At 62.5% G+C, this 27,724-nt stretch overlaps 1 protein-coding gene across 1 annotated transcript; it reads right to left on the bottom strand.

Moving 5' to 3' along the window:
* Positions 1 to 1,641: 1,641 nt before the first annotated feature.
* TMEM201 (transmembrane protein 201) lies at positions 1,642 to 27,322 on the bottom strand. The gene is made up of 11 exons (XM_027575078.2): positions 27,103 to 27,322; positions 20,377 to 20,497; positions 19,704 to 19,898; positions 18,345 to 18,521; positions 16,582 to 16,931; positions 15,809 to 16,012; positions 10,203 to 10,432; positions 6,759 to 6,830; positions 5,890 to 6,189; positions 4,967 to 5,104; positions 1,642 to 4,482 (listed from the first exon to the last, which is right to left on the bottom strand). Exons 1-11 carry the CDS (start codon positions 27,213 to 27,215, stop codon positions 4,385 to 4,387), a joined length of 1,998 nt encoding a protein of 665 aa, XP_027430879.1. The 5' UTR covers positions 27,216 to 27,322; the 3' UTR covers positions 1,642 to 4,384.
* Between the last annotated feature and the right edge of the window lie 402 nt (positions 27,323 to 27,724).

Genomic DNA, 27,724 nt, shown 5'->3' with positions numbered 1-27,724 from the left:
CATGTCCTGGGACCTCACAGCCTTCTGCTGTGCGTGTGCAGAACGTGCTGTGGAAATCCCGGATCTCTCCCTTCCTTCACTGTGACCCAGCTCTCCCACCTAGTGAGTGGGGGGCACCCAGAACTCAAAGCCACCAAGTGCGCACAATCCCATGTTGGCCCCAAACCAAGCTGGCTGTACCCCAGCCTTCCCCATGTTCCCCAGCCCCCCGCCCCAGGTAGCAAAATGTCCTCAGAGCTGCTACCATAAAAAACATTTTGCAGAGGTGGAACCACTCTGTACCCCCCAGATGTGTCCTCACAGAGGGGGTCTTGTGTCTGATCACCTCCCAGAAGGACCAGATCAACTAGGTCCTTTGGCTCCTGCTGCACAGAGAGGTCCCGGTGTCACATGGCTTATTGGTAAGGGGGTGGCAGGCTAGCAGTGGTTTTGAAACTTTTTTAAAAGATCAGCAGAACTTTTCCTGACATAAAACTCAAGTGGAGCCCAGCAGAGAAGGCGGGGTGGTGCCAGGCACCCTGTCCCCCCCACTCCCTTCATCCTTCCCCAGATTCCCCCTGGAGCCCGGGGTGAAAACCATCTCTTCACAAATATTACTAGAACTCCAACCTGATCATCTGCCCATCCCACCACGTAAGCTGTCTGGTAACCAGGGTCAGGTGTGCAAAGCAAAAGTCAGCTCTGGATTTTTGAAAAACAAATGAACAAAAAACCAGCATAAAGCCCCACGACTACGTAATTTTCTGTCCTTTCTAGTATGCAACCAGGCATCACATATAGAAAGCTTTGAATCTTGATAAACCTTTGACAGAATGATTTGACTCTCAACTAGCCAAGGAAAGCCTTACATACAGAAAAAATAGGAGCCTACAGAGAGGTGAATGGCGGCCCCAGTTATAAATGCAGGGAGAACGGGCGAGTCTTCTAGGCGCTCAACAGTGAGGGAAGATCAGCCGCAGCGCTGCCACACGGGGTGGCCTCTAGGGGGAGGAGAAAGCCCACTTAATGGCATGGAAATAGGTTTACGACCGTATCAGGAGAAACAAAGTGACAAATGTTAGGTAGGTACAGAAAAACCCCATTTTTGCAAAAAAAAAAAAAAAAGATATATATGTAGATACAGATGTAGAGAAAAAAGGGTAGGTCAGTATTTTAGCTGTGGGACTGCGGGGGATTTTCTTTCTTGCTCACTGGTATTTCCAGGTTTTCTACAACGAACGTGTTTCCCACGTACAAGAAAGCAACAGAGGTGTTAGTAGAAGACGAACACATCTAGGGAAGGAGGAGAACCCCTCACAGAAACGACACGTTGGGACGGACTCTCCTAACGCCCGTCTGGTTCCCTCCTCGCGGTACAGGGCCCGGGGAGCCCGGGGCGAGGGGACACGCAGGTGCCTTGTGGGAGCCATGGGCTTGTCCTATGCACACACCTTGCAGGCCGGTCATGGCCTCAGGGGGCACGACAAGCACCCTCCCAGTCAATGAGCCCTGCGGTCTGTTTGAGGTTCCACGTGTGAGCGGCGTGTCCCTGCCATCGCAGAGGACCAGCTTCGGCGCCACGGGCGACTGGCCCAGCCCGGGCCCCTGCTGAATGGCCCCCGAGAGCCACCCACCCACCACCCGCCTCCCCTCGCTCACATTTGCTGGGCTGCCCCTCTGCATCGTGCTGTGCTTTAACCCCCCTCACGCCCACGCCTTCAGAGTTCAAGTGAGGCCACAGAAATGGAGACCCCACAGTCACCAGACAGCCCGAGCACAGAGCCCGTCCAGGGGACACTGACCAGGGCCACCCCTGCGCCCCTGGCTCAGCGTGGGGCCATTGGGGCACCTCCGAGCGCTTTCTCCGGGCCCACCCTGCACCTGCCCTCGCTAGGCCTGAAGCCTGGCCTCCTCACCCAGGCTGGGTAGTGTCTGTCTGCGCACCTCAGGGCGGGGCGGAGCACTCAGCGCCAAGCCTGGCTGCCAGGAGGTTCAGTGGGCCACTGGGAGGGGGCTCAGGAGAAAGCAAGGTCTGTCGGCCCTGCAGCTCTGGGGTTGGGTTGGGGATTGCTGGTTGGGACAGGCTTTCTGCCTGAGCCCTCGCTCACATGTCCCCTGGGATACCCTTCTTGACTCTGTGCTCAGCAAACTCCTGTCTGCCCTGCCCGCCCAGGCACCCCCCCCTCAGGCAGCCGGTCGCCTGGTTCAAATCCCTTCACCTCCTGGGGACGCGGTCACGCTGTACTTGCCACGGCGACGGCCACCGTAAGTCCCAGGACCCCACTCGCAACTCCATATTGAAGAAATGAGAGAAATCACTTCTTGCCGTTGCCAGGACCCCTCCCCCCTCCCGCAGGCCTTAGCGGCCCGAGGGAACAGAATGAAGACCAGACGGACTGAGGTATATAGTTCAAAGGTTGGTATCTTTTTTGGTTTCCTTTTTTGCTTTTGTAAAGAAAAATAAGGTTGTGTTTTTTGTTTGAAAGAAAACATAAGTAAGCCCCCCTCCCCACTCTGCCTCTCCCCTGCCCCCTGTGGGGTGCCAGGAGGGGCGAGAGGAGAGGGGCGGGCACTCTGTGCTGGGGCTTCCTCAGAGCCACAGAGGAAGGGTATTTGGGAATGGAGATCGGCTTTGTTAGGCAAAAAATAAAATTAAAAAACTTGACACGCATGCCCACTCTACAAACGGAGGCCCAAAGCACCACCTCCATGTTGGCATCATTTCTGGCAGTGGGACTCGGGGTCCTGGTGCGGCCCCTGGCCTCCCAGGCCCCAGGTGCTGGGGTGGGAGACTGGGCAGGAAAGAGCTCTCAGGACAGGAGTGGGGGGAAGAGGAGAGAGGAGGAAGTCAGAGCAGCTCCTTCCCCACATGGTAAAAAAAATTACTAAAAAAGCACCCAAGGCTTAAAAAAACGAAAGCTCCCTGGCAGGGAGAACTGAGGGCATCCTGCTGACCCGCAGAATGCCTTACCTGGCAACAATGTATAGAAAAATAAAACTAAACTTTATCCCTGAATGGTAAAGACCCTTCCTCCTGCCCTCACGACCACCACCCTCCCACCAGGCAGTCTCAGGACTCACCAAGACCGCCAGGCCCTCCCCAAGGGGCGCGGGCACCTGCAGGACACACACGCGGCCCATGCCCGCGGCCCAGGCCCAGGGCAGCAGGGACGGGGGTACTCGGAGGGCCACATGCACACACACACTCGTTCCTCACAGCACTGGGGGGGAGGGGGTGTCCCTGCGCCAGACCAAGGGCCCCTCCCCCTTCCGCCGCTCGGGGGCAGGACGGGACCCCGGCACAAAGGCAGGGGTAAGGGGCAAATCTGTGGTAGCGGTCGGCTGGGCAGCGGCAGGGCCTGAGGGGAGTGGGGTGGGAGAGAAAGCCAGCCGCGGTGGCCTGGAGACCGAGGTCACACTGAGCCCACAGTGACAGTACAACAAAAGGGAGGAAGGAAGTGGGGCCCTCGGGGGCCGAAAGGGGCCAGGTTGCTGGCAGGGCAGGGGCGGGGTCCGGTCTCCTCAGAGACCCACGGGCTGTCCCGGGCCTGTCCCGCAGGGCGATGCAGGCTGAGGGCTCAAGCGAGGCCCCTGTGGGCAGTGCACGGAGGAGGGGCCCAGGGCGCGGGCCTGGAAGGGGGGTGGGGTGGGCCCTGGGTAGTGTTCTCAGTGTCACGGGGCTGCTGCCTGGGAAGGTCACTAGAGGTAATAAGATGGGGGCACGAGAGGGCAGCAGGGAGGCTGGCGGGGGCGGGCGGAGGTGCTTACGCTAGAACTCTGAGGGGCCCTGGGCTGGGGACCCCAGGCACCCACCTGCCCGGCCAGGAGAGCCAGAGGGCGGGCCGGGTCTGGAGCTGATGGGACAGGGCAGGACCAGGGCAGGGGCTGCCCATCCTAAGAGGGCCGGCCCAAGGGCTCTGTTCTTCCCCGGGCAGGATTGAGGAGGAGGGGCACGGCCCCGTCCTCCCTCCTCCCCCAGGGAACCTGAGGCGGCTGCGTGGGACCAGAGCACAGTCCGGAGACGTGGCCCCGGCCCGCAGCGCAGGGTCGGGAGGCAGCCGGCTCCTGCTGTAGGTACAGTAGTAGTGGCCCTCCTAGCCGGCGGGCTGGGCAGTGGGGGAGGGGGCCCCGGGGATCCCCGGCTTCGGGATCAGGGTCAGCACCAAACACAAGTGATGTCAGCTGAGGAGGCAGGCAGGGAGGAGAGTGAGCCCACGGACCACGCTCAGCCCTGCGGCCTGTTGGGTGAGGAGGAGATATCCCGAGGACAGCACTGGCCCAGCGAGGTCACGGGCCCCGGAGAGGACAGCGGAGGCAGCCCCTCGGGGGGGGCGGAGGGGGGCTCCGAGGCCGGCAGTGGTGGGAGCGGCATGCACCTGGGCGCCGGGAGGCTGCGCACCACAGGTCAGCGCAGGGCCTGGTACAGATAGGCCGAGGTGAAGAGCACGTTGGCGGCCAGGCTCACAGCCAGGAGGCCCCGCACCGGGGAGGGCCTGAGACGACCTTGAGGGAGAGAGCGGAGAGACACAGTCAGAGGGCAAAGGTCAGAAGAAAGACCCGTGGGTGGCGGGGTCGCCGTGCCGCGGACCACCGGCCCAGCCCCCCCAGAGATGCTGCTGCGGGGCCCAGAGGCCAGGAAGACCCCCTGCGCCTGGGGTCACGTGGTCAAGCCCTGAGGAACAGGGCTGAGGAACTCCACTGTTACTGGTACTAAATGTTACTTCGGTCAAATCTCAGCAGCTCCCTGTGGCCAGGGGCGGCTATACCAGCGCGGATCCAGACCCTGATCCGAGGGCGGGTGCCGTCTGCCGAGGGGCGGCTGGACCCAGAAAGTGCTGGGCGGGTTAACCCACTGTCTTCCGCCACTCGAGAGCCCTGGAGGCCTTTTTCTCTCAGGGTCCCAGACAGACCAGGAGGGGAGGAGAGAGGCTGCAGCCCCATGGCCCCCACGCCCCCCTGCCTTCCACCCCCAGGTCGGAGCACAGACCTCGCCAGGCGGCGGCCTCCTCCGCGCACCCTTGGGTGGTGGTGTCCACCACGCAGGTGGATGACTGAGATGACTCGTCCTCTTTCTTGATGGACCGGGTACTGCAGGCACTGCCTCTTTCTGGCACTGACCTCATGTCTGCGGAGAGAAGGGGTGTCTCAGTGGACATCTCACCCCCAGGGACAGACGTGGGGCAGTGCTACCTCCAATCCCCGGACAGTCCTTGGACGTGGCCAGCCAGCCCTGCCCGTCCCAGCCCACTTGCCCTACCCTGGGCAACGGGAGAGGCCAGGTCCTCGATGTCCTGGCTGTGTGGCTGCCAGGAGCAGCAAACTCCAGGGCCAACAGGCGCTGACAGATGGTGGCCACAAGCAAGGCCGCGGGAGGCGGGGCTGGGGGGTGGCCAAGGCTGGGGAGTGGGGTCTCAACCCGTCCTTCCACCTGTCTGGCCAGTGTCCAGACCCACCGCGGCCGGATCTTCTGACATTGTAAGGGGCACAGCAAATCCACGCATTCATGTGAAAGTTCTAAATTTTAAAGGTTGAGGCCTAATTTTAAAAAATTTAAAAAATTGCTTGGCAGGACACCACCATTTGAGCAAAACAAAAATATCTGCGACCAGACAGGTGCAGGCTAGCAGGGCAGGATGCGTTTTTGATCCAACCCAAGGAACAAAGGACCCTCAAGGTCAACTGTAAAAGAAAAAAATAAAATCAGGCAATGGAGGGCAGCGTCTCAGATGGTTCAAGGTCACCAGAAGGCAGGCCGGGAGTGTCTGGAGCTTGGGAGAACGGCTGCACGTGCCCAGGGAGGAGCAAGGACAGTCCCTGTGCCGGGTCATCCCACACCTGCACGTGACCAGAGGCGCTGTCACAGCTCGGCCGGGCTCTCCCGACTCCCGGGGGGCGGTCAGAGGGTCGTACCCATGGTGAGCTTCGTGTCCTGTGCCGGCGATCTCTGGGGGACGTGGGGCGGCTCGATGGGGAAGAGGCTGCCGTTGTGGGGCGAGTGTTCGTCTGAGCTGCTGGGTGTGTTGGGGACCTCCCCGGGGGGTGACGGGAACAGCAGCAGCTTCTGCCCCTTCAGGTTGAGCCGGGCTGGGCTGATGAGGGGCCTGCGGTGGCGCAGAGAGCCAGAGCTGGAGGCCACGGAGCCGGCCACGGAAGGCGCCGGGGAAGGGAGTGGGGAGGAGGGGCAGCACCCCGACAGCAGAGAGAAGTAATCTGGAGGGCAGGAGGACAAAGACAACTTCGGGTAAGACTGGCGACAAGGCGTGAGTGTCCCCCACTGTCGCAGCTACCCTTGTTACGGCGGCCTTGTTCCTGGGGCTTCTCCCCTAGTAACCCGGGAAGAAAGGCAACGCCGCATCCAGACGGGGGACAGAGGGAGGCCTGCCGGGGCCTGAGGGCGGGCAGAGGATCACAGACCCTTTGCCACATCCCTGCTGCCCCGAGGGCACTCCTGACTTAACTAGGGTCAGTGAACCCCAGCCCTGCTCCTGGAGGGATCTTGCGTGTGCGTCTCCATCAGTCATCACTGGTAAGGGTGACAGCATGGTATCTACTCCTGGAAACTACCGCGCTCATGTCACAGAAGAGGAAAGCGAGGCATAGCGCTGTGAGTCACTTGCCCAGGGCTGCACAGCTGGGAGGCACAGGGCTGACACCTGAACACAGGCCCGTCAGACCCTAAAGCTCACGCTTAACCACACTGCTGTCCCACCCACAGGATGCTCTGGAAACCCCGGCCCCGCACTGCCCCCGCTGGAAAGCAGCTTCCCCGTCCTCCTTACCTGAAACAGGAACCTCTCCAGATCGAGACACCTGAGACGGAGGGCGGCTCCCGCTGAAAAGATACCCCGAGTCTGGAGAGGAAAGAGAAGGGCGACACGTGTCGGGCCGTGGTGATGACAGCCGCCCACCCCCTCCATTCTCCAGTCCCCGCTCTCCTGACATTTAACCTTTGTCACTCACGTCAGGCTTTCACGAAAACACACGCCCTCAACTGACTGCGTCTCTCAGCGAAGAGAGATCCGCTTGGCCCGCTCTCAGCTTGCAGAGAAAGAAACCCACAGCGGCCCCTTGCCCCCATAGCTACTCCTTCAGCCTTCTGGGGTCCCCCACTCCACTAACCTGCGCCTGCCGGCCGTGCTGCACCTCAGGGGGCACCGAACGTGCTGCTTTTCTTTTTCTCTTTTAAATATTTTATTTATTTATTAGACAGAGAAACACAGAGAGGGAACACAAGCAGGGGGAGTGGGAGAGGGAGAAGCAGGCTCTCCACCGAGCAGGGAGCCCGATGCGGGGCTCGATCCCAGGACCCTGGGACCATGACCTGAGCCGAAGGCAGACGCCCAACAACTGAGCCACCCAGGCGCCCCATCACATGCTGCTTTTCCTCAGCCAAGTACACCCCGAGGGCAGAGACACCACCCCACGTATCCTATGTTCCCCCAGCGCTCGGCTGAGAGCTGAGTGTGCAAAGATCCAGCGGCCGCCACGTGCCGTCCTCAGCGGTTGCTGCTCCACCACCCTGGGGGCTCTGAGGGTCCCTCGGTCACAGCATGCCGCCAGCCCCTTCCCCCACAAGGCCCGGGGACACAGAGCCAGGTCAACCCGTATCTGGGTAAGGGTGGCCATGTCGCCCAAGCACAGAGTCCTTTCCAGAACCTGCTCTGTAGATGCTAGGAGAGCAGTCTTTGTCGAGCATGAGCTGTAGGGGCGCAGGGATGAGGCCGGAAGCAGGGAGGAGCAGAGGCGAGTAGGGCGAGAGAGAGAGAGACAGACACACACACACACACACAGGAAACGGGAACCTGGCCTGGCGCCTGAGCCCCGGACCACCAGTGCCTCCTGGTTACCTGAGCCAAGGAGCTGCAGAAACTCATCCTCAACGCCCCCAGCAGGGAGACCCTGGGATCCCACCTGTCACCAGACACTCCGAGACCAGCCTGCGTCCCACAACTGCCCTGCTGTCCTTGCCTCCAGCCCCACAGGGCAACAGGGAGGCCGCGGGTCCTCCACAATGGGTGGGGGACCCTGCCTCCACGGCCTGCGCTGGTTCTGGGATGCCACCCACCGCTCCAAGGCGCTTGAAATGGAAGCCCCCCAGTTCGGCCCCCCGGGGTCAGCGTGCACGGAGAGTCGTCCCGGGAGCGTGGGGCCCAGGGCGGGGCTGCTCCTGGCTGGGCAGGTGCCGGGCTCCTGGCGCCCTCAGCAGTCGGACTGTTCCCTCCCCACGTTCTCTTCAAGGGCCACAGGGAACAGACAGGGACATCTCTGTTCAGGGGGAAAAGGAAAACCATCCGAGTGTGAACTCGGGATATGAGCAAAATGGCCTTTAACGGCCCTGTTCTAGAAGCTTCCCTGACATCATGCCCATCTCAGCCCTGAGGCATAGCCTCTGGCTCTAGACCCTCCCAGGGTCATGGGCTGGGGGCCTGCTTGGCTGCACCCAGCTGATGGTTCCTGGCACTTCAGTTGCCCACATCAGGTGCTCACAACACCACCACGGCGCGTGTATCATCACCAGCCCGGCTGGTGGTGAGGGAGTCTGAGCACCCCCATTTTGCCTCCATCAGACCGGCAGCTGGTGGGCTTTTCTCCAGAGGAAGGGGCCGTGGTGGGGAGCCTGGGGCTCACTTTTTCAACCCTGAGCTTGTCCTACAGGGAACAGGAGGGGTAGGAAGGTGCCCCTCGGAGGTCAAGTCCCTGCCTTTCACCCCATAGGACATTAACCGGAGTCATTTCTTTATCTTTCTTTCTTTTTTTTTTTTCAAGTAGGCTCTATGCCCAACATGGGGCTTGAACTCACGATCCCAAGATCGAGAGTCGTATGCTCTACTGACTGAGCCAGCCAGGCGCCCCAGTCATTTCATATTTTAAAGAGCAAAACAAGAGGCAGACTTCTCCCACAGTCTGCATCTCTGTCCCTAAGACGGCCATCAGAAGGCTCTGGCAGGACCCGAAGTGAGCTGGTCCCACAGAGGCCTGGGAGCTTGGGGCCCTGTCCCCACCTTGGCCCCAACCAGCCCCACCCTCATCCCCACCCAGAAGGCCTGATGGGACAGCTCCAGAGGACACTCTAGGGGAAGGGCCCAGCTGCTGGGCCTGTCAAGTTCCCACATTCAGGGAATTCCAGGGTCACCCCCACCCCCAGGGCCACAGGCAGGGGATCAAGAACTCTGCTGAATGACCATTCCCGGAGAAGGGCGGCTCGCCCAGCAAGCCAGCTCACTTCTGGTTATGCAGAACTATCTGGAGTCCAGGCGTCTGTACTCAGGGCAATCACACCTTTGGCCCTACCCCGAAGGCCTTGAACCCTACCCACCGTTATGACTTATGACCTGTCCCTCCTGCGGTGTGACCCACCCTCTACCCAGGAGGACGCCTCAGCTCAGGAGCCAGATGACTGGGCACAAAGCCCAGCCTGCAGTGGGACCCTGGGCAAGTCACGGGGGGAGACTGAAGCTCAGGGGAGCATCCGACTGGAACTGGAGCCTCCAGCCCGGCGGAGCTGCCGAGAGGCCTGAACGAGACACCGACTGCAGATTACCAAGCCTGGATTAACTGAGATGGCATCCACATTCTTGGAGGCTGGGATCCTGCCTCGTGGCTTCCTACTCCCAAGCCTGCTACCCACGCAGCCAGCCCCCAGGACACAGCCCGAGGAGGAGGCAAGCCCAGTCCGCCCAGTGGCTTCCCAGAGTGCCGAGGGCCATCACAGAGAGCTTGCCAGGCTCCGAGGAGGAAACACTCGATTTCATTTGTAACTGACTTCCCAGGAAGACTGTGCTGGAAAAAGGTGAAGGATGAGACTCTCGGGACAGGGACCAGGCAGGTCTCGGTCATGCCAGGGTCCGCATGCGGCAAGCACTCAATAAACGCGGGCAAATTTTCCAGCCCCCAAGGTCGCAAAACAACGACAGTAATAACGACAGTAAGGATGGTGGTAGAAGAGAACGTCCGACGTGTGTGGATGTCTACCGAGTGCCCGCCGACCTTCTAGAAGGTGCTTTGAATGTGTCACCTCAGTTTGCCACAAACACCCACAGGCAGGTTCTGCTACTAACCTCGTCTTCTTGGAGGGAAACCGAGGCTCAGAGAAGTGAGGCAGCTGCCGAATGGACGCCCCAGGATTTGACCCCAGTTCCGCCCGTCTCTATGGCAGGAGCTCTAAGCACCCTCCTGCCCCGCGGCCAGCCCCGCTCTGCCCGCCCTTGTCGAGCGCCCCTTACCTGCCCGCGTCAGGGAGGGTATGGTTCCCAGCGAGAGGGCCCGGCTGAGGCGGCCTGGCAGCGAGGAGGGAGAGGCCCGTCGAGGAGACCGGAACAGCTGCTGGCTGGCGAGTGGCAGGAAGCCGGGTGGGGTGGGGATGAACAGAGACGGCGAAGGGCCCGCGCTCGGGCAGGGCACAGCCAGGCTGGGGCTCGCGGGGAAAAGGCCGGCCGCGTCGCGTGGGAAATACCTGCAAGAGCCCGTTGGGCACGGGAGACAAGAGGAGGGTCAGCCCCGGGAGGCTCTGGAGGCGGCGGCCTCCGCCCAGGTCCCGTCCCCTCTCCCCTGGTGCCAGGTGGGGCCGGAGTCGGGGTCCCAGGGAGGCGTGCGTTAGTTGAAGCAGAAAAGCAGTCCGACCACATTCACGCCATTAGGAGCGGGTGGCTGGGAGGAGCCAGCGTGACCCACCCCTCCCTGCATGCCCCCTCCGATCCCACCCACCCGCCCCCTCGGCTTCACAGCAAACTAGTTCCACTACTAGTCTCGGTATTAAAGTGACACTGTCGCCCTTGCCAACCTCACGCCAACCCTTCGCCTTGAAGCAAAGATGCCCAACCCCATGCCAGGCACTCAGTGAAGGCCAAAGGCCTTGGGCTCCCACTGGCCACTTTGTGCCCGTGCCCAGAGCCTCCTGACAGGGCGGCTGAGCTCGGGGAGCCCCCTGCGCCCCAGGGCCCGGCTCCGGGAATCCCGCTACTGCTCTCTGGTCTTGGACACTCGTCTAAAGCCCCTTGCAGAGCGGAGGGGGAGGCGGCCAGGCTGGGGATCCTCGGGAAGAGGCTCTTGGGGGACACAAGCCTAACTCAAGCTTAGACAAGACCGGTAAACGATCGCAAGGCTGCCCAACAGACGGAAGGTGACAGTGTCTCTTTAACTCGAGAATGGGACAAATCACACAACAGGACCCGGTGGCCCCAAGCCAGATTGTCAACCATGCTTCTGATTAAGGCAACCGATTACAGAGGGAGGAGAGGGACAGAGGCAGTTAATACATTAGTCCGCCGTCTGGACGGAGCTGGGGGAGGTCCAGCCTTACCTCAGTCCCAAGGGACAATTGGGGCCATGGACAAGGTGCCGATGGACGGGCAGGCTGGCTCAGGCCCTGCAGCAGAGCCGGGGGCCTGCTAAGGGACCCACCCCGCGCCCCTCGTGACCAAACGCTCAGGGCACCGCCAGCCAAACTATACAGTCCACTTATTTCCCTATTTTTCACTCCCAGTCCTTGCTTTAAATAAATCCTGTGAGGCAAGCGTGGGGTCCACGGTTGCCCTCCTAGAGACTCATATGGGACCTTTTCAATGCTTTCCAAAGTGCCACGAGGCTACGTGGATGTCAGAACCAAAGGCGGGGCCCCCGGGTTTGGGGGACATGGGGAAATCGTGGCAGGAACTCATCAAGCCAATCACCAGAAGGATCTGGCCAACTCCAGGCTGGACGCACCCACACTCCACATGCTGACTTGTTTTGCCCAAGCCTATCGGACACCCACCTCCTTGCCCCCCAGACACCTGAGGAAGGTTTTGTCTCTACACAGATCGATTTGGTGTTGTCACTGTAGAACTGTGATACCATGTGGCAGGATGGCGCCACTACTGTGGGGGAAGAGCCAGAGGTCGGCAGGGGGGCACCTCACTCACTGTGGGGGCAGGGAAGACGCACTGGGGCCTTTGGTCAGCTTGCTCTGATCGCGTGTGAAGTTCTGTCCCCTGCCGGGGCCTGCGCCTCCCCGAGGACCGGGTGGGGGCAGGGCATGCCTAGGCCTGTCCAGCAGATGGCAGCAGGACTCTGCGCCGGGCCTCCTGTGCCCACCCCCTACCACAGAGTCCACAGCGTGCACCCCGAACCTGGGCAAGTGAGGGGAGAGGCTCCACGTCGGGCTGCAGGGTTCAGAGGTGGTCAGCTCTGCCCAGAAGAAGCTTCCAGGGTCTTTCCAGCTCTTCCCTGCTTTTCCCAGATCCTGCTCACACCTGGGGCCGCCCCAGGGCTTAAAACCCGAATCTCTCAGCCATGTGGCACAGGAGCCGTTCCCAATCTCTGATTCCACTAAGAACGCTGGCCCTAAGGAGCTGGTTCTTTGGTCCGAGCCCTCCTGCTGTGACACACAGGGACATCAGTCACCTGGCAGATCCTCTGTAAAGTGCCAAGGGAGCTGCCATCATGGCTCCGCAGCAGCTGGTCCCTGGGAACCTCTGCCAGGCTCCAGAGAGCTCAGAAGTATCGACGCTTCCTTTGGCTAGCAACCCCCCCCCCAGCCCACCCTGCACCCTCAAACCCCATCTCAGAGAGGCACTCAGCCCCGAATCCAAGTCTGTACGCTTACTGGGATAAACGGGTTCTGGGATGGGGCAGGTGGCTGTCCCATGTCCCATCTGACACTAAGGGGGCCGGCCGGTCTCTTTTGATCCAATCCCAGTCCGAGATGGGAACGGAAAGAGAGAAGGACTACATTTTAAGCAGCAGTTTATTGAGACGGGGGGAAAGAGGACCCAGCAGGGCACGGGGGACAGCCGGGCCCCGAGCCGTTCGGGGCCCGCGTCGCCAGCACCCAAACCTGACTCCTGTGGGCATGCCTGTGCCCCGAAGTCCCCTGCCCCGGCCCAGAAGCCTCTGAAGGAACGTGAAAGAACAAACAAAAAAGACATGGTACCTGATGCCCGCCGGTAAAAGCAGAGCCCCGGAGGCATTTATTGAAAATACAGCATGAAACACACGACATCTACGGCCAGGAATTACGGTTACAGCAAAGAGAGTCACCGGCCAATCCTCCGCAGGTGCGCTACACAACCAGAGAGGGCGAGCCACTTGGCAAGAGTCACAGACAGAAGGGACACGGGCTCCTCCCCGGGCGGGTGCGTCGAGGCGGTTGCTCAGCCCACGGTGGGGACCCCAGACTCGGAGAGAGAAGATAGCCAAGCGGGCCTCCCTCACGTCTTGGAGACAGTCACCCCGACCCCAGGTGGTCTGACAGTTGTCCCCAGTGGAGGGGACAGAGGTCCGGGGTAGGGCGACACATTTCCAGTTAATAAGCCACGATCCCAGTGCTGCCTGCACTTCCTCAGCTGTTGCCAGTAAACATCAGAAGGTGCTGGAAATATGCTCCAAGTAATGAAAGGACAGACACGTAATTTTAAAAAAGTCACACAGAACTCTAAAAAGCCCAAGCAGCCGCGCTCTGGTGAGGCTCATCTCAGGAGGGTGACTTCCCCTCCCCGCTAGAGGGCAGGAAAGACATCTGCTCAGCAGGGGCTCCTGGCCAGCAAGAGAGCTGGTTATGGTTATTATAAATAATTTAACTTAAATACACACATACACACAGATGTCCTGCTTCTACTCAACGCCAAGAAAAGCAGTAATTAGCATCACACTGTCCGTTTCCTTGAGAATGAGAGATTCCACGTACGAGGGCATGCACAGCCACAGACCACCGGCTCTCGGCCTGGTACCTGCGGCCTCCTCTCCCCTCCCGGGCAGACTGATGGGGGTGAAGGGACAGGCAGTGGGCCGCCCCCACCCCCCGCCACCGCCCAACAGCCAAGCCAGGCCAGCAGGGCTCGCTCCCAGTTCAGCCAGGCTCCCCCCTCCTCCTTCCTGGTCAGTCACCTTGCACCTCACCCTCCGCAGAGAACAAGCCGAGCCCAGCCAGGTGGGGCCGAAGGGGGCAGCTCCAGACCCACCCGGGGGCCAGGGTGGGGCAAGGGCTGCCGCACACGCATCTGAGTGGGGCGGGGTGGCTTCTTAGGACCCCGTGAGCATAGAAAGACCGTGACGGTGGGGCCCAGGCTCCATGAAGGGCCTGGCCAGGGTGCTCTCTGATGTGCCCCTCAGGCTCACATGAGCCTCACGCGCCCGTCATCTGCTTTGCCTTCCCCCAGCTCCGACGTGCAAAGGGGAGTGGTTGGCACCCTTGGGGTCCCATCTGGAGGGGGACTGATGCTCAGAGCGATGAGTGGCAGGGCACATCGGCCCTGGAGGGAGTCATCAGAGTGCAGAATGCAGGACGGAGACAGCCTTGGGCTGCCCACCTGCGGGGACAGCGCTCAGAGACGGCACCCTAGGCTAACTATTTCCTCTGCATGCGGGTGGCACTTCTGTGTCCACAGTGTGTCCACGCCTAGGGCAGCACTCAGGGGCCCTGGAGAAAGGTCCACCTCTCATTTCACAGACAGTAAACTGAGGCTGGGAAGAGCCCGAGGCCTGGCTGGAACCAGCTAGTGAGTAGCAGGCGTGCTTCCCCGGGAGCGGTGGCTCTGTCCCTACTACCCTCCTGCTGCCCCACAGGGAACTGGAACGCGGGAGCCTCAGTGGCCTCCATGAGCAGCGCCAGGAGCCAGGAGGATAGTGACAGGCCAGAAAGGGACAAGGTGACAAATGACCCCATGTCATGTGTGTCACTCTTGGGCCCCTGCCCCGTGCTATCTGCAGGGAGCAAGAACTTTCCCCAGGCACCATACGGGGGCTGAGTGGAGGGAACGGGACAGCCCAGGCACAGGGTAGGGGAGCGGGCCAAGAACACTCAGGCGTCCATTGCCAGGTGGGGCAGCCTTTGCTAGGGAGGCCTGCACCCCAGCCCCTGCAGGGGTGGGCGGAGGGCTTGGCCACCAGGACTGGGCCCTGGCTTTTAAGGGCAGAGCAGCTGCGCCTCAGGAGAGGAAGCAGCGCGTGCGTGCCCTGGTTCTGTCTAGCCCACAGCAGTGCCTGAAAAACAGATGAATAAAGGAAAGACTGCTCGGATCCCCACCTGGACGAACTCCCCCAGCAGCCTGGCTGCTAAGAAGACACCTGCTGACCATAGGAGCAGCAGGATTCTCTACTGTCCCCCTCGAGAGCCTTGCCCCACACACTCCTGGTCAGGCCCAGTCGGGACCCAAGAACTGTGTTCTCCATTCCTGGGGAAGGAAGCTGAGGGACCATGGGTCTCAGGAAGGTCTTGGAGCTGAAAGCGAACTGTAAACCTGAAGGCGCAGCCCTGTGTCCTCTTGCTGCCCCGGCTCTGCGAGGGGTGGCCGGACCACCGTCAGGCCCAAAAGGATGGACCAGGGAAGTGATGTGGGGACCAGGCGGCGGGGGGGGGGGGGGGGGGGGCCTCTGCTCCGGCCCCTGCTCAGCAGCACCTGCCCATGCCGAGCAGCCCAAGGAGACCATGTGGCAAGGGTCCAGCCCATAGCCACTGTCACCAGCCCGAGCCAGGGGCTCAGGGGTGGAGCAAAGTGAGAGGAGCAGCAGGGACCTGACGCTCACCCACCGTGTGAGAGCCTGGGAAAGGGCGCGGCCAGGGTGGGGGCTCCTGGAGCTGCCGGCTGGAGGCCCTGGGTCAGAGGCAGGCTATGTGGGTGCCACCCGTGATCCAGTCTCGGGGCACTGACGGGGTCTTTGGCCAGAAAGACAGCGGCAGTGGTGGGCAGCTAGAGGACACTTGGGAGGGTGGCTTGGTAGTGCCGGAAAGGACAGGGGGCTCTAGGCTGGGCAAGGGCAGGAGTGAGGCAGGTAAGACGCAAGTCAGAGGGGCCCTGCTCCAGGCCTGTCCGTCCGTCTGTCCTCCCCCCGCAGTCACTGCTGCTTCTCTGACCTTCGGGGCCGGAACCTCCGCGGGCCTGTCGCCTTCCTTGTGGCCACTGCTGCCGTGAAGCCCACCAGGCAGCACAGGGACGTGGTGCTGAACTTGAGTGTGTCCAGCCAGCCGGGTGAGGCGGCCTGCAGGTACTGCTCAGTCAGGTGCAGCCCCAGCAGCAGGGCCCACAGGCAGGTGGAGAAGGCATCGATCCTCCGGAGCCTGCGGGACAGAGCAGGGGCGGCGGTGAGGGCCCAGGGCGGGCAGGGTAAGAACCTATCCCCTTCTGCCACTTCCAGCCTCCCACGTCCATCCCTGGCTCTGCTTAGAGATCAGAGTCCAGGGCCAAGAGGAGAGCGGGGGCCTCTTCCCACACCCACACGCTGCTTGACTCTGGATGGGCCTCCAGATCCCAGCCTATACACCCGGGCTGAGGACCGTCCCTCAGAGCCACTGGCATGATGCGAACACCATTCGGTACAGTCTCCAAGTGCACGGGGGGGCTAGGGACCCACCTGGTCCCCCAACAACCGGAGAGGTACGCGGTCATTATCATCCCGACTCTGCAGGAGAGGAGCCTGAGGGGGACAAGCATGCCAGGTGGCCGAAGTGCACGGCAGGTAGGGGCAGGCCAGCTCTAAGGGCCACCACTCCCTCGGGCAGGTCACGCTGGTTTCCTCTGCCCGCCCCCCGACTCCCAGCCGCCAGAGAAGAGGGACCATGTCTTGTTCCAGCCACACCACGGAGCTTTTCCTCCCACCGAGTCCCGCCCCACCTGGCTCCACACGCACCTGATGCGGCCAGCCAGCAGCATGGCCAGCAGGCAGGTGAGCAGGCCCAGGGCCACGACGCCCATCTGGTGGCTCTGCCCGAAGGCCCAGGCCTCGCGCAGCTTCTCTGCCGCGTGCTCGGGCAGCAGGCCCAGCAGCTGCTGCCAGCCCTCGGCCCCCGGGGCGGTGCTGTTGTCGGGTGCGGCTGAGCCATTGCCACCGGGCGGCAGGGCTGGGGGCAGGGTGGCCTCTGGGGCAAAGGGGTTGCTGGTGCCATAGAGCGCAAGGGTCAGCAGAAAGGTACAGGCCAGGAAGGCGAGGGCGCGGAGCACGATGACCTGGACCGGGGCCTTCACCGCGGATGAGAAGCTCTGAGGGAGCGAGAGAGACTGGTTAGCGAGATGGCCAGCGCCACCGACAGCCATTCCCAGTGCCCGCTGTGCGCAGGGGTCTGGCCAGGGCCCCAGAGCACTTGCTGAAGAATCCACCCGGTTCCAGGGGCGCCTGGGTGGCCCAGTCAGTTAAGGGTCTGACTTGATCTCAGCTCACGTCTTGATCTCAGGGTTGTGAGTCCAAGCCCCCCGTGGGGGGGAAAAAAGAATCCACTTGGTTCCTGATGGTCAGAGACAGTGTCTTTACTGGGTCTTAAATTCTTACATACTCCCAGCTTTGTTTCTGGGTTTACTGCTGTGTTCCACTGATCTGTCTCCTTTCTCGGCCTCCAGGCACCGCGGAAATCCCTGCGCCGGGCGGGTTACTGCTCTACTGCGCTCTTTAGAGAAACCCCTCTTGATGTCACTGTGACCTGTTTTTTTCTAGTAAGATTTTCGTTTTGTCAAGTTCTCATCAAAAGTTCCTATCATGCTCTTAACTACACACAAAGATGACTCGGGCCAAAATGAAGTTAAAAGAACACAGCAATAAGTTGTTTCGTCTAGGAACACGGTGCTGAGGAGAAAACCAAAGGTCAGAGTGTCCGGCTTCTGGCTGTGCAGAGGTGGGCGTGGGGGCCGGGGCTGTGGCCTTGTGGTCAGGGGCTTGGGTGCAGCCTGGAATATTTCTGGGGTGGGTGGTTTTTTTTTGTTTTAAGATTTTATCTGTGAGAGAGAGAGCACAAGCAGGGGGAGCGGCAGGCAGAGGGAGAAGCAGGCTCCCTGCCGAGCAAGGAGCCCGATGCGGGGCTCGATCCCAGGACGCCGGCATCATGACCTGAGCTGAAGGGAGACGCTTAACCAACTGAGCCACCCAGGCGCCCCTGGGGTGGATGGTTTTACTTCTAAATGCACCTGTTTCACATTAGAGTTTTTAAACCAGAACATTCTATCAACCTAGTACAGTGATAATAATTAAAAACAGTTTTAGCAAGACAGTCCCGGGTTCAAATCCTGGTGTGTGGCGCTCTGCAAGTTAGTTTAACTCCCCAAGTTTGGTTTCCAGCTATTAACTGGGGGTCATGGGGCCGAAGGGCAGACCCACCATGAAGGGTGCCGTGGGGAACCCATGCCAGTGTCGGGGAAGCATCCACGTACAGCAGGGCCCTGACAACCACCCCCCCCCCCCCCCCGGTCAAGAGCACGAACACAAACGCAACACGATCCTGAGCCCCTCTTCCTGGGACCCTTGCTTGGGCTGAGGACACGAAGGGGCCTACGGACAGGCAGGGATGGGGCCCCTGGGAAGGCTCTCGGCTCTGAAGAGCTGCCCTCCACGCACGGGGCTTCTTGCCCCACTCAAGGGTGGGAGCCGCCGCACGCAGCGGGGGGGGGGGGGGGCCTCGCTCCAACCTGTGTGTGGGTCTGGTCGGCCTCCCGGCGCCGGAACTGGTGGCTGAGCAGCAGGGCGCGCAGCTGACGGTTCTGGTGCTTGATGTAGTACTCGACGGCCGCCTGGCAGGGCCGGCACAGCTTGTACATCTGCTCCAGGTGGTGGCGGTACACCTCGATCTCTTCGTCGTACCTGCCCTGCAGGGGCGGGGGCACGACAGCGGCTCAGCGTCCTCGGGGGCGACCCCAAGCAAGGCGTCCCTGCTGGAACCTGCTTCCGGTGGTGCCCGACCCGACCGATGGCCCGCTGCCTGCAGTGATGCCGGCGCCCGAGGGGCAGGCCCGGCCCAGAAGCCGGCACACAGCAGGGGCCCACGGGCGACAGGGGCCTCTCTAGCCAGGTTCTGTGGCCGCACGGGAGGCACCGGAAGCCAGGAGCTCGGGCCGTGGGCCCTGCTTCAGGCTCTGCTCCTGGGCTCCAGGAAGGCAGGTGAGTCACAGGAGAAACAGCTCCGGGCTGACGCTACTCAAACGCAGACAGAACCACCCAGAGGTAGGGCCCGCCCTCCCCCGAAGACCAAGCGTCCAGAAAACACTAGAGAGTCAAGGGCTTGCGTGGGAGCTGAGGGTCCTCTGGGCTTCAGAAAGAGCCCAGATTCGAGTCTCAGCCCTCCTGGCTCCAGAGATGCAGCAACACACCTCCCCTTCCCCAGGGGAGTCAAATATTGCAGTCTGCAGTGGCCAGGAAACTTATCAGCTTGGTGTCTCACTGGGATCGAATATGCCAGAACGACTGCTCTGGTTGCCAGACTGCACACGCGTTCCCTTCTTTGTGCAGGTTTCCCATCTCCCCCTGCTCAGCCATGGCTCCGTGCTGTACTCCTTCCCGCCCGCAGAACCGTGGGAAAGGTGGGCTCTTCTCCAGTGGTCAGGGGACCCCCAGACAGGGCGAGGCCTGGCGGGGGGGGGGGGGCAGGCAGCTGGGCTGTGCTAGCTAGCCAGGCCTGCTGGGCTCCGCGGTGGGCCCAGGGGAGGCAAGCTCCCAACACCGGGCTGCTCGGCAGTACCTAGTTTCCTCTCCCAGAAGCTGGGAGCGTCCTCCGCCAACTCCAGAGCAAACTGCCTGCCCAGCCAGTGGACAAGACTGACCCAGGGACACGGACAGGACGGCTCCGACAGGGCCTGCACGGGAGCCCAAGGACCCCCCCCCCCGCAAGCCCTGCACGGGGACAAACCCCTCTGGCAGGCGCTGGGGTCTCCACGAGGTGCCCGGGCCGGGAGCCCTGGTGGCCGCTGCCACACGGGGTGAGGAGGGGGCCCTGTGCGCGCCTCCCCGCAGCAGCTCCAAAGCGCCTGGCCCCCGCCTCGCGCCCACCTCACCTCGTCACGCGGCGCGAAGGCAGCCAGCTGCTTGATCTTGGTGGTCTGGTGGTGGCTGCACCTCCGGCACAGCAGCACCTGGCTGCTCACCCACTGCTGGGGCTGCGCGGGGGCGCGGGGGCCGGGCGCGCTGCTCACCACGTGGTTCAGGTGCTCCAGGTACTGGGCGGGGATGGGCTTGTTGTAGTCGCCATTCTGGGGGGCGGGGGGAGGGAAGGGGACAGGAGTCAGTGGGGGAGCCCAGCCCCCCCCCCCCACCGACAGGAGAGCCGGACGCCCCATCTGGCGCCACTCCAGAGAAAAGGTGGCGGATCTCATTACATGCAGCGGCGGGAGCTTTTCTTCCAAAAAGACTTCATGTGGAGCCCCCAGAGTGCAGCCTGCCCCCCACCCCGCCAACCTGCACCCCGCGGGCTGGCCGCCTGGGTTTGTGCGTGGAGTCTTCCCACAGCAGAGCCCGCGCGCTTGCTGACGCCGGTGGCGTGGCACAGCTGGGCGGTCGCGGCAGAGCATGGCCCGCAGAGCTGCCACCCAGCCTCTGCAGGGAGCCTGCCTCCACCTGGTCTGACGCAAGGCCGGCAAGGGGCTTTGGAGCCAGAAGGATCTGGCTATGGACCCCGACCCTCCACCTGTAGTGGCGTGACACTGCCACCCCAGCTCCCTGGGCCCATACCTCCTGGAAGCCATTGTACTGCTCGCAGTGGGGACAGTCCCAGCAGTTACGGTTCCCGTATGGCACGACCGTGTCCTGGTTGCAGAACCAGCAGTTGACGATGGTGTGCGTCGGCTTCATCCTGTGGATGAGGACAGGGTCACGTCAGCCAGAAGAGCTCTGCCTCGCGTGCTGCAGGGACCCGAGAAAAAGCATGGGAAGCAGGACGGGGGACCCAGAGCCGGAGACGCAGCGGGCTGGAGGAAATGACTCGGCGAGGGGCTTGGCTGCATGTTGAGGGCTCACCAGGAGGACCGGCAAGGAGGCAGAGGCTGGGTCAAGCTTCTCCTTAGGCCACAGGCAAAGCCTGCCCGCTCGTGCTCTGCCCAACCCCCTGCCCCAATGGGGACAGCTGAAGATGCACCCGACCCTTTAGCTCCTGCTGGTCTCCATGGGAACCCAGGGCCACCAGCTCCTGGCGTCCTGGGGCTCAGCAGGGGGAGTAACAGGGGGCCAGGCCCTAGGACCACCCTCCTGAGGCCTGCAGACCCCGGGCCTGTCCCTGGGCTGTGGAAACGGTGCTTCTCTGGGAGTTTCCAGATGGCAGGAGCCTCCTGTGCTACACAGATGAAAACCCCAAGAGATGGAGGCCGAGGACACTGAGGGGCGGGGACTAGAAACAGCTGCTCAGACTGGAGCCAAGCGTCCCTCCTGGGCCGGGCGGGGGGGGGGAGGTTACGGGGGGTGGGGGGGTGGGAGACAGGGCAGGCAATCCACAGTGGCCTTCGTTGGCCACACATGCGGAGACAGGTGGGGTCTGCAGGATAATCCCGGCCCAGACACTGGGGGATCTGTGCTCCGGGCCCCTCCGCCCACCTCACTGGCTGTGGCAGGGGCCAGGGGGAGTAGAGCGACTGCCCAACAAACCCCCCCAGCCCCAGGGATCTAGAAACCACGTAGGCAATGGGCGGCAGCTACTTGAGCCCTGGGGTCCTGGCCTCACGGCTCCCGCCCTCCCCGCCAAAGGCCACCCCCAGCTCTGGGGTACTGCCTGGGCCCCTGCTGCCGTCGGCAGCCACGACCTCGTGCTTCCTCAAGCCAGAGGCCCTGGCTCTGCCAACTTCTAGATGTTAGCCCCAGGAAGCTCCTTCTCGCCCAGCCGGGCCTGCACCTGCCAAGTGTGAGCGATCACAGAACCTGTGCATCCGTGTGTTACGACGATCCGAGGACACGAGACACATAAAGGTGCTCTGTAATGCAAAGGGCCAGCTCGGTCACTCTCCTGTCCCTGGGCTTGCCAGGGGCCTCGGAGGAAGTTCCTGGAACCGCAGCTGCCTCCTGGCCTTGCCCCTCCCTTGCCCCCTACTGACCATGGGCAGGTTATGAGGGTTGTCCAGGCCTCAGTCCAACACCTGCCACCTGGGGACAAGAGCATGTCAAGGGTGGGAAGTACCAAACAATGCCAGCCTAAGTGCCTAATAAATGGTCATGAGGCTGGGAAGGGGTTGGGGGAGAGGAGGATATGCAAGGAAGGACCCCAGGGTACAGAGGGCACCCTGCATCGCCCCCAGCAACCACAGCAGCACACTCTCTGCCCCTGTTTGGGCCAAAGCCCTCGTGATGGACAAGGGACCGCCGCGTCTTGTCAACAGCAGGAGGCCAGAGCAAGGCCTAAAAACGGCCCCGCCGCACAGCACCGCGATCACGGCTGTGCGGTGTGGCCTCTGGGCAGTCACCTACCCCCTGGACCCTCCGCTGCTTTGGGGATAATGATAATCCTTGCCCCAAACGGAGGCCGCCGAGAGGATCAAACCAGGGCATTTAGGAAAGTGCTGAGCCTGGCAGGTGGTTGGCTCAAGGCCCTTGGACAGCTTCCCTGGGCTCTGCGCAGAGAGCGGTGGGAGTGGCACCAGGCAGGGCAGGCAGTGTGGAAGCCTGCCCCGCTATGTGGGCACTTGGCTTGCCCTCTGCTAACTTGTACCTGCTTTGCAGGTGTCTCTGTGATGGCGCCAGCCGAGAGATCTCTCTCTCCCGCCCCCGGGGCCCCCCCATCCTCACCGTGGGCCTCCTCTACCCCCCCAACCAGGCCACGCCTGGCCTCTGGAGAGAAGCCAAGCAGAGGAACCTGCAGCCTCAGCGTCAAGGGCAAGCCAGGCAGGAGGTAAAGGCGCCGGCCCTGGGGACCCACGGGGGTGAGCGGGACCTGCGGCTTCGGCCCCAGGGAGCCCCCGGAGCCCATCCTGCCCCAGGAAGCCACCATTTCCACTCCGAGCCTCCAGCTCCACTGCTCAGGAAATGAGCCTGGCCTGGAAACGGGGGGCAGGAAGGGGAGGCAGGGGATGAGCTCTGGTCCCCGGGGCCAGCCAGCCGCTCTGGCTCCTGTCCCTCTCACCTGTGGCAATCCCTGCCCGGGGCAGGGATGCGGGCGGGGGTCTCCCGGCCACCGAGTCCTCCCCCACAGCTCCTATGCGGCCAGTCCTCAAAGGGTCCAGGGCCCGGGAGCGGCGGACGGGCCAGCGGGCCCTGGGGTGCCGGGCACGAGTCAGCCGCTCACCAGCGCTGCTCCTCTCAGGGCTGCACCCACCTCCGCCCCCACCTGGACCTGCACCAGGCCCGACGAAGGAGTGTTAGGGTCTCTATTCTGAGCCAGCACTGGTCCTACTCTTGCCCAGGGAGAGGCTCCCCCTGGTCCCCTCCTGAAACCTCCGAACGCTTCTCCCCCAGCCAACAACCCCCATCCCAGGGAGGCGCGAGGACAAACCACTCTGAGTAGTGGACGAGGTCCGAGGTCTGACAGCCTGTCCCTGTAACACAGGCAAGAGTGAGCCAGGGCCAGGCGGCCTGAGGGAGGAAGGCTGGGCCCCAGCAGGTGGGCAGACAGGAGGGTCTAGAAGGGTCCACCCAGCTTCTGCTACCTGCGTGCCGAGCTCCTGGGCTCTGCTGGAGCAAGAGGCCTGAAGCAGCCAGGAGCAGGGTAGGCCCCTCGGGAGAAGCAACGGGCAGCTACCTGCTCCAGACCCACCCCTCCACAAGCCCTTTTAAACACACAAACTGGGGGAAAAAGATGGGACACATGCTCTCAACAATGGTATCACCCCATCAGCTCTGATGGACATTTAGTTACAACACAGCTCATGCCCTGACATTTCCTACAGATGGCGGCGGGGGCGTCTGTTCTAGGAGTGAGCCCACCACTCTGAGGGATGCAGCTCTACACCCTCGACACCTGCTGGGAGCCCGGCACCGTGTCACATGGAGAAGACTCAAGGATGGGGCCCCATCCCTATCCAAGCGGGCTTAGCGTCTGGGGAAGACTTGTGTCCATGGGTCCTCCAGGCCCCAAGAAGGGCCCAGCCTCCCCTGAGAGGGGCCTGGCGGACAGACAGCTTATGACTCTGGGCACTGGTGCTGGCTGCGTGAAGTCTGGCAGACGGGCTCTATGAGAGTCAAGCTGGTTCCCTCAGGAACCAGGGGCAGGGCCCCAAAAGACAGCGCAGGACAACCTCACAGGTGAAGGGGGGCCTTGCTGGACCTCCAGGTGCCTCCTCACTTGCTCCTCTGTGCCCTGGGTGCACAGCACATGCCGTCCTATCCGGCCAGGAGAGTCCGAGCAGGTGCCCCTGGGGCTGCAGCACCAGCAGCACCAGCAGCACCAAAGACAACTTGGTGCCTCCAGGCCTCCTGCCCAGCCTCAAGGCAGTCCTGCCAGCACCAAGCCAGAAAGCCCCCAAATCCACCTCTCTGGGGGCACACCTGGCCTGGGGATGGCGGACTGCCCTCCTTCATGTCAGCACAACCGGTGTTTAACGAGCACACGCTAGGCTTGTAGGGAGACAGAAATGAGCAAGGCTCTCCACTTCTGACCTGGACACGACAATGAGAACAAGTTCACAGGGCAGCTGGTGACAGATGTCACAGGAGGCCAACAAGCAGAGCATTTGCCGTTACCCTAAGGAACGGGTTTGCTGGTCAGCAGGGCACAATGAGCAGATGGCATTCAAACAGGCGGGGCTGCTGGGCCGAGGGGGGAGGGGACACCCAGCGTGCATCCAGGGAGTGGTGGCCCCTCAGCTAGCAGCCGGAGTGTGTGGCCAGAGGTGGGCGGGAGACAGGGACTCTGGACGCCAGGATGAGGCTCTGCGACTTAACCCGGGAGGCCGCTCTTCTCCGTCTCCAAACCCCAGAAAGGAGATAATCCAACAAACACCCATGGGTGCCACGGGAGGCCCCTGAGGCCCTGGGCAGGGACATGCTGGCAGAAGATAAGACCCTGGACACAATGCGGAGCAGCAGAGTCCGGAGATGGGAGTCGGGTGGGGGCAGGAACAGGCAGCCATCGTGAGCGCCTGGAGGCAGGGCAAGCTAGCCCAGGGAAGTGGAATGCAGGCTCCCAGCCCGTGCAGACAGTGGCGGCCTCCGGCGCGTGCTCAGCAAGGACCCAGAGCGTGCGGCTTGGTCAGGAGCTGAAGGGCTAGAATGGATCTGCTGTTCAACAGAGGCAAGAGGAGGGCACGAGCCCAACCCCTCTGAGCCCCGGTTCCCTCATCTGGAGAATGGGTTTCTGGAGGGCGGTGGTGTGCAGGTACTACCCCGCATGTCAGCACCGAGTTACTAACAATCCGGGCAGGACCGGGGCTCGGGAGGATTGCAGCCCTTCCGAGAGGTGGCCTCTTCCTCAGGCTCCCGGGTCACTCTGCCCTCTAGGTCTCCGCCACCTCTGTGCCGAGCCCACTAACACCCCACCCACCCGAGTCGCTTTCCAGAAACAACTCTCCTCACACAGCCTCCCCCAAAGGCCACGCAAATCCCATGGTGCAGCCAAAGCCAACGTTCCTCACTGTCACAGCGTCTTCCCTGCTAGAGGGAGAAGGGCTCAATCTCTGCAGGGCTGGTCTTGCTTCTGGAGCCGGACAGCGGCCAACTTAGGATGCTCAGACAAAAACCAGTGCTTTTTGAAAATCTCAGAGCATCCTGGGAGAGGTCTGGTCCTTCTCAGCCCAACCAAGAGGTCCCCATGCCACACCATGACTCTGGGGTCATACCGCTGGAGTGAAAAGGCCTGCCAGGTACGCTCCTGGGTCCCCTCGAACCAGCTTGCCCAACACTGCCCCGAGGCTCCAGATTCCTGCCTCCAGGAGAGGGAAGGTTGTGGCTAGCAGCCCAGGGGAGGGAGAACACGACCCTGCGAACAGCCACAGCTAAAGACACAGGAGCGGGAGGTACAGTGAGCAAACCCAGTCCAAATTCAGCCACACTAACACACACACCCGAAGCCTGAGCCAGGCTCCGACCCTCGGTGTGTTCCCCACCCCAGGGTAGCCAGCAGACAGCAGTGTCCAGGAGACAGGCCAGGCCCTGGACTCCCCTCTGCTGTCCACATGCTCGGGGAATCCGAGCAAACCGCCACGTGCCCCTGCACTTCAGTTCCCTCATGTATAAAATGACCACTTTGAACCAGCTGGTCCTGGAAGCCCCTCCAGCTTCCCGAAATTGGGCAGGAACTGGAACACTGGGAGACATGGGGTGTCACGGACCCCCTGAATTAGAAGCTCCTTCTATCCCCAGCTATCCTCCCCTGGGAGGCCACCCCCTCCTCAGCCTGCCCGTCTGGCTCACCCTGCAGACACAGCTGATGTTCCTCCTACCCTTCCTCCTCCAGGAAGCCTGTGACTCAGTCGCCCTCACTTCTTTCTCCCTCAGATGAGAAGCAGCACATGGTGGCGGTTAAGGAAGAACCACCAGACCGTCCAGGTTCAAATCCCAGCTCTGCCACACCTGCCGCTGAGTGCCTGCAGGCAAGTCCTTCTCTTCTCCTACCCTGTATCTGAGCTTTGCGGGTCCCCGTGCTCAAAGTACAAACCCACCCACCCTGTCCCTAGGATGTGTTCACAGCCCTATCTTTTTTCCCTGTCATCTGCCGCTGGAGCAGATGCGGAAACAGCTGGGCTGCCTCTGAGGCCCTGCTCAAACAAGAGGCCACTTGGCTTTTATCCCTGACCACGGAGGCCCCTCAGAGGGGTCAGCATGATCTTTGAGCCCTGCCAGGGCTGGGGCAGCCACTGAACCAGCTCAGCAGCAGCAGCAGCAGCAGCAGCAGCAGCAGCAGGCTTTCCTGCCCCAGGGGTTAGCAATGCAGGCTCCAGGCCCAGGCGGCTTCAGTTCACACGGTGGTTCTTCTAATTAATGACAATTTACTCAGCTCTTTTGTCCCTGGGCTTCCTTCTCTACGGGCTGCTGGGGTCGTGACTCTGACTGGGCCCCTATGAAATTAGAACAACGCCTGAGACAGCGTACGCCGACCAGAAAGTGCTAGCTAGCATCAGTCCATTCCAACGTGTGCCCGGAACAGGGCTGAAGGCGGACAAGAGCGCAGTGCCATCTCGGCGGCTCTCTCCCGCAGGGTGTCGGGGTGGGCGTGGGGCGGCCCCGCAGATCCCGCGGCTCGGCAGGCACGCGTCTCCGCGGGGGAGGAAGTTTGTAACCCACGCGCTGGCCGTCCTCGCCCGCCCCGCATTTCTGGGATCCCCGAACCCACTCCCCGGCCGCTTCCCCACCACGAAGCTTCCCAACCCAGCAGCCCCCAGGGGCACGCGGGCGTGCACAGAGGGTCCCGGCGCGTGGGCGCCCAGGCCGGGCCCCCACCGCCACGCCGCGGCCTCGCGGGCAGGGAGGAGCCGTGCGGCCCCGGAGCGGGCCGGGGCGGGCGGAGGACGGCGGGCCGAGGCCGCGTGGGCCGCACGCACTCACCTCCGCGCGATCCGGTAGAGCAGAACGCCGGCCGCGGCGCACGCCGTGACCCCCAGGCCGCCGGCCAGGCCGGCCGTGGGGCAGCGGGCCAGCAGCGCGCTCACTCCCTCCATGGTTCCCCGCGCGGGCGGCGGGCAGCGGGCGGCAGGCGGCGGGCGGTGGGCCGCGGGGCTGGGGGCCCAGGGCCGCAGGCGGGACGCGGGGCGGCGGCGCGCGCCTTCTCGCGCCGTGACCTTCGCCGCTTTGTAGCCGGCGCGGGCCCGCCCCCTGACTCGGCGCGCTCCCGCCGCGCAGCCAATCGGGGCTCGGGGCGAGCCCGGGGGGCGGGGCGCCGGCGGAAGCGGCGGCGCTGGGCCGAGCGCGCCCCCCCGCGGCGGGAGGTGGGAGGCGACGAGGCGCCCGGCGCTTCCCCCCGGCCCCCCCCCCCCCCCCCCCCCCCCCCCCCCGCCTCCTGCAAAGTCCGCCAACCTTAGCGCCCTGGGGCACAGACTGTAAGTAGTCTTTTCTCCCGCTAGTCCGGTCTGCCCAACGCTGGCCAAGACCAGCCTGCGCTCGAACAGCTGTTTTGCTCCAAGTTGCAGCTCTTTTAAGCCACTCCATTAAACAAGTAATAGTTAATGGA

Source organism: Zalophus californianus, chromosome 4 (genome assembly GCF_009762305.2).
Source record: "Zalophus californianus isolate mZalCal1 chromosome 4, mZalCal1.pri.v2, whole genome shotgun sequence".
Taxonomy (NCBI): domain Eukaryota; kingdom Metazoa; phylum Chordata; class Mammalia; order Carnivora; family Otariidae; genus Zalophus; species Zalophus californianus.
This window is presented reverse-complemented; position numbering and strand designations above follow the sequence as displayed.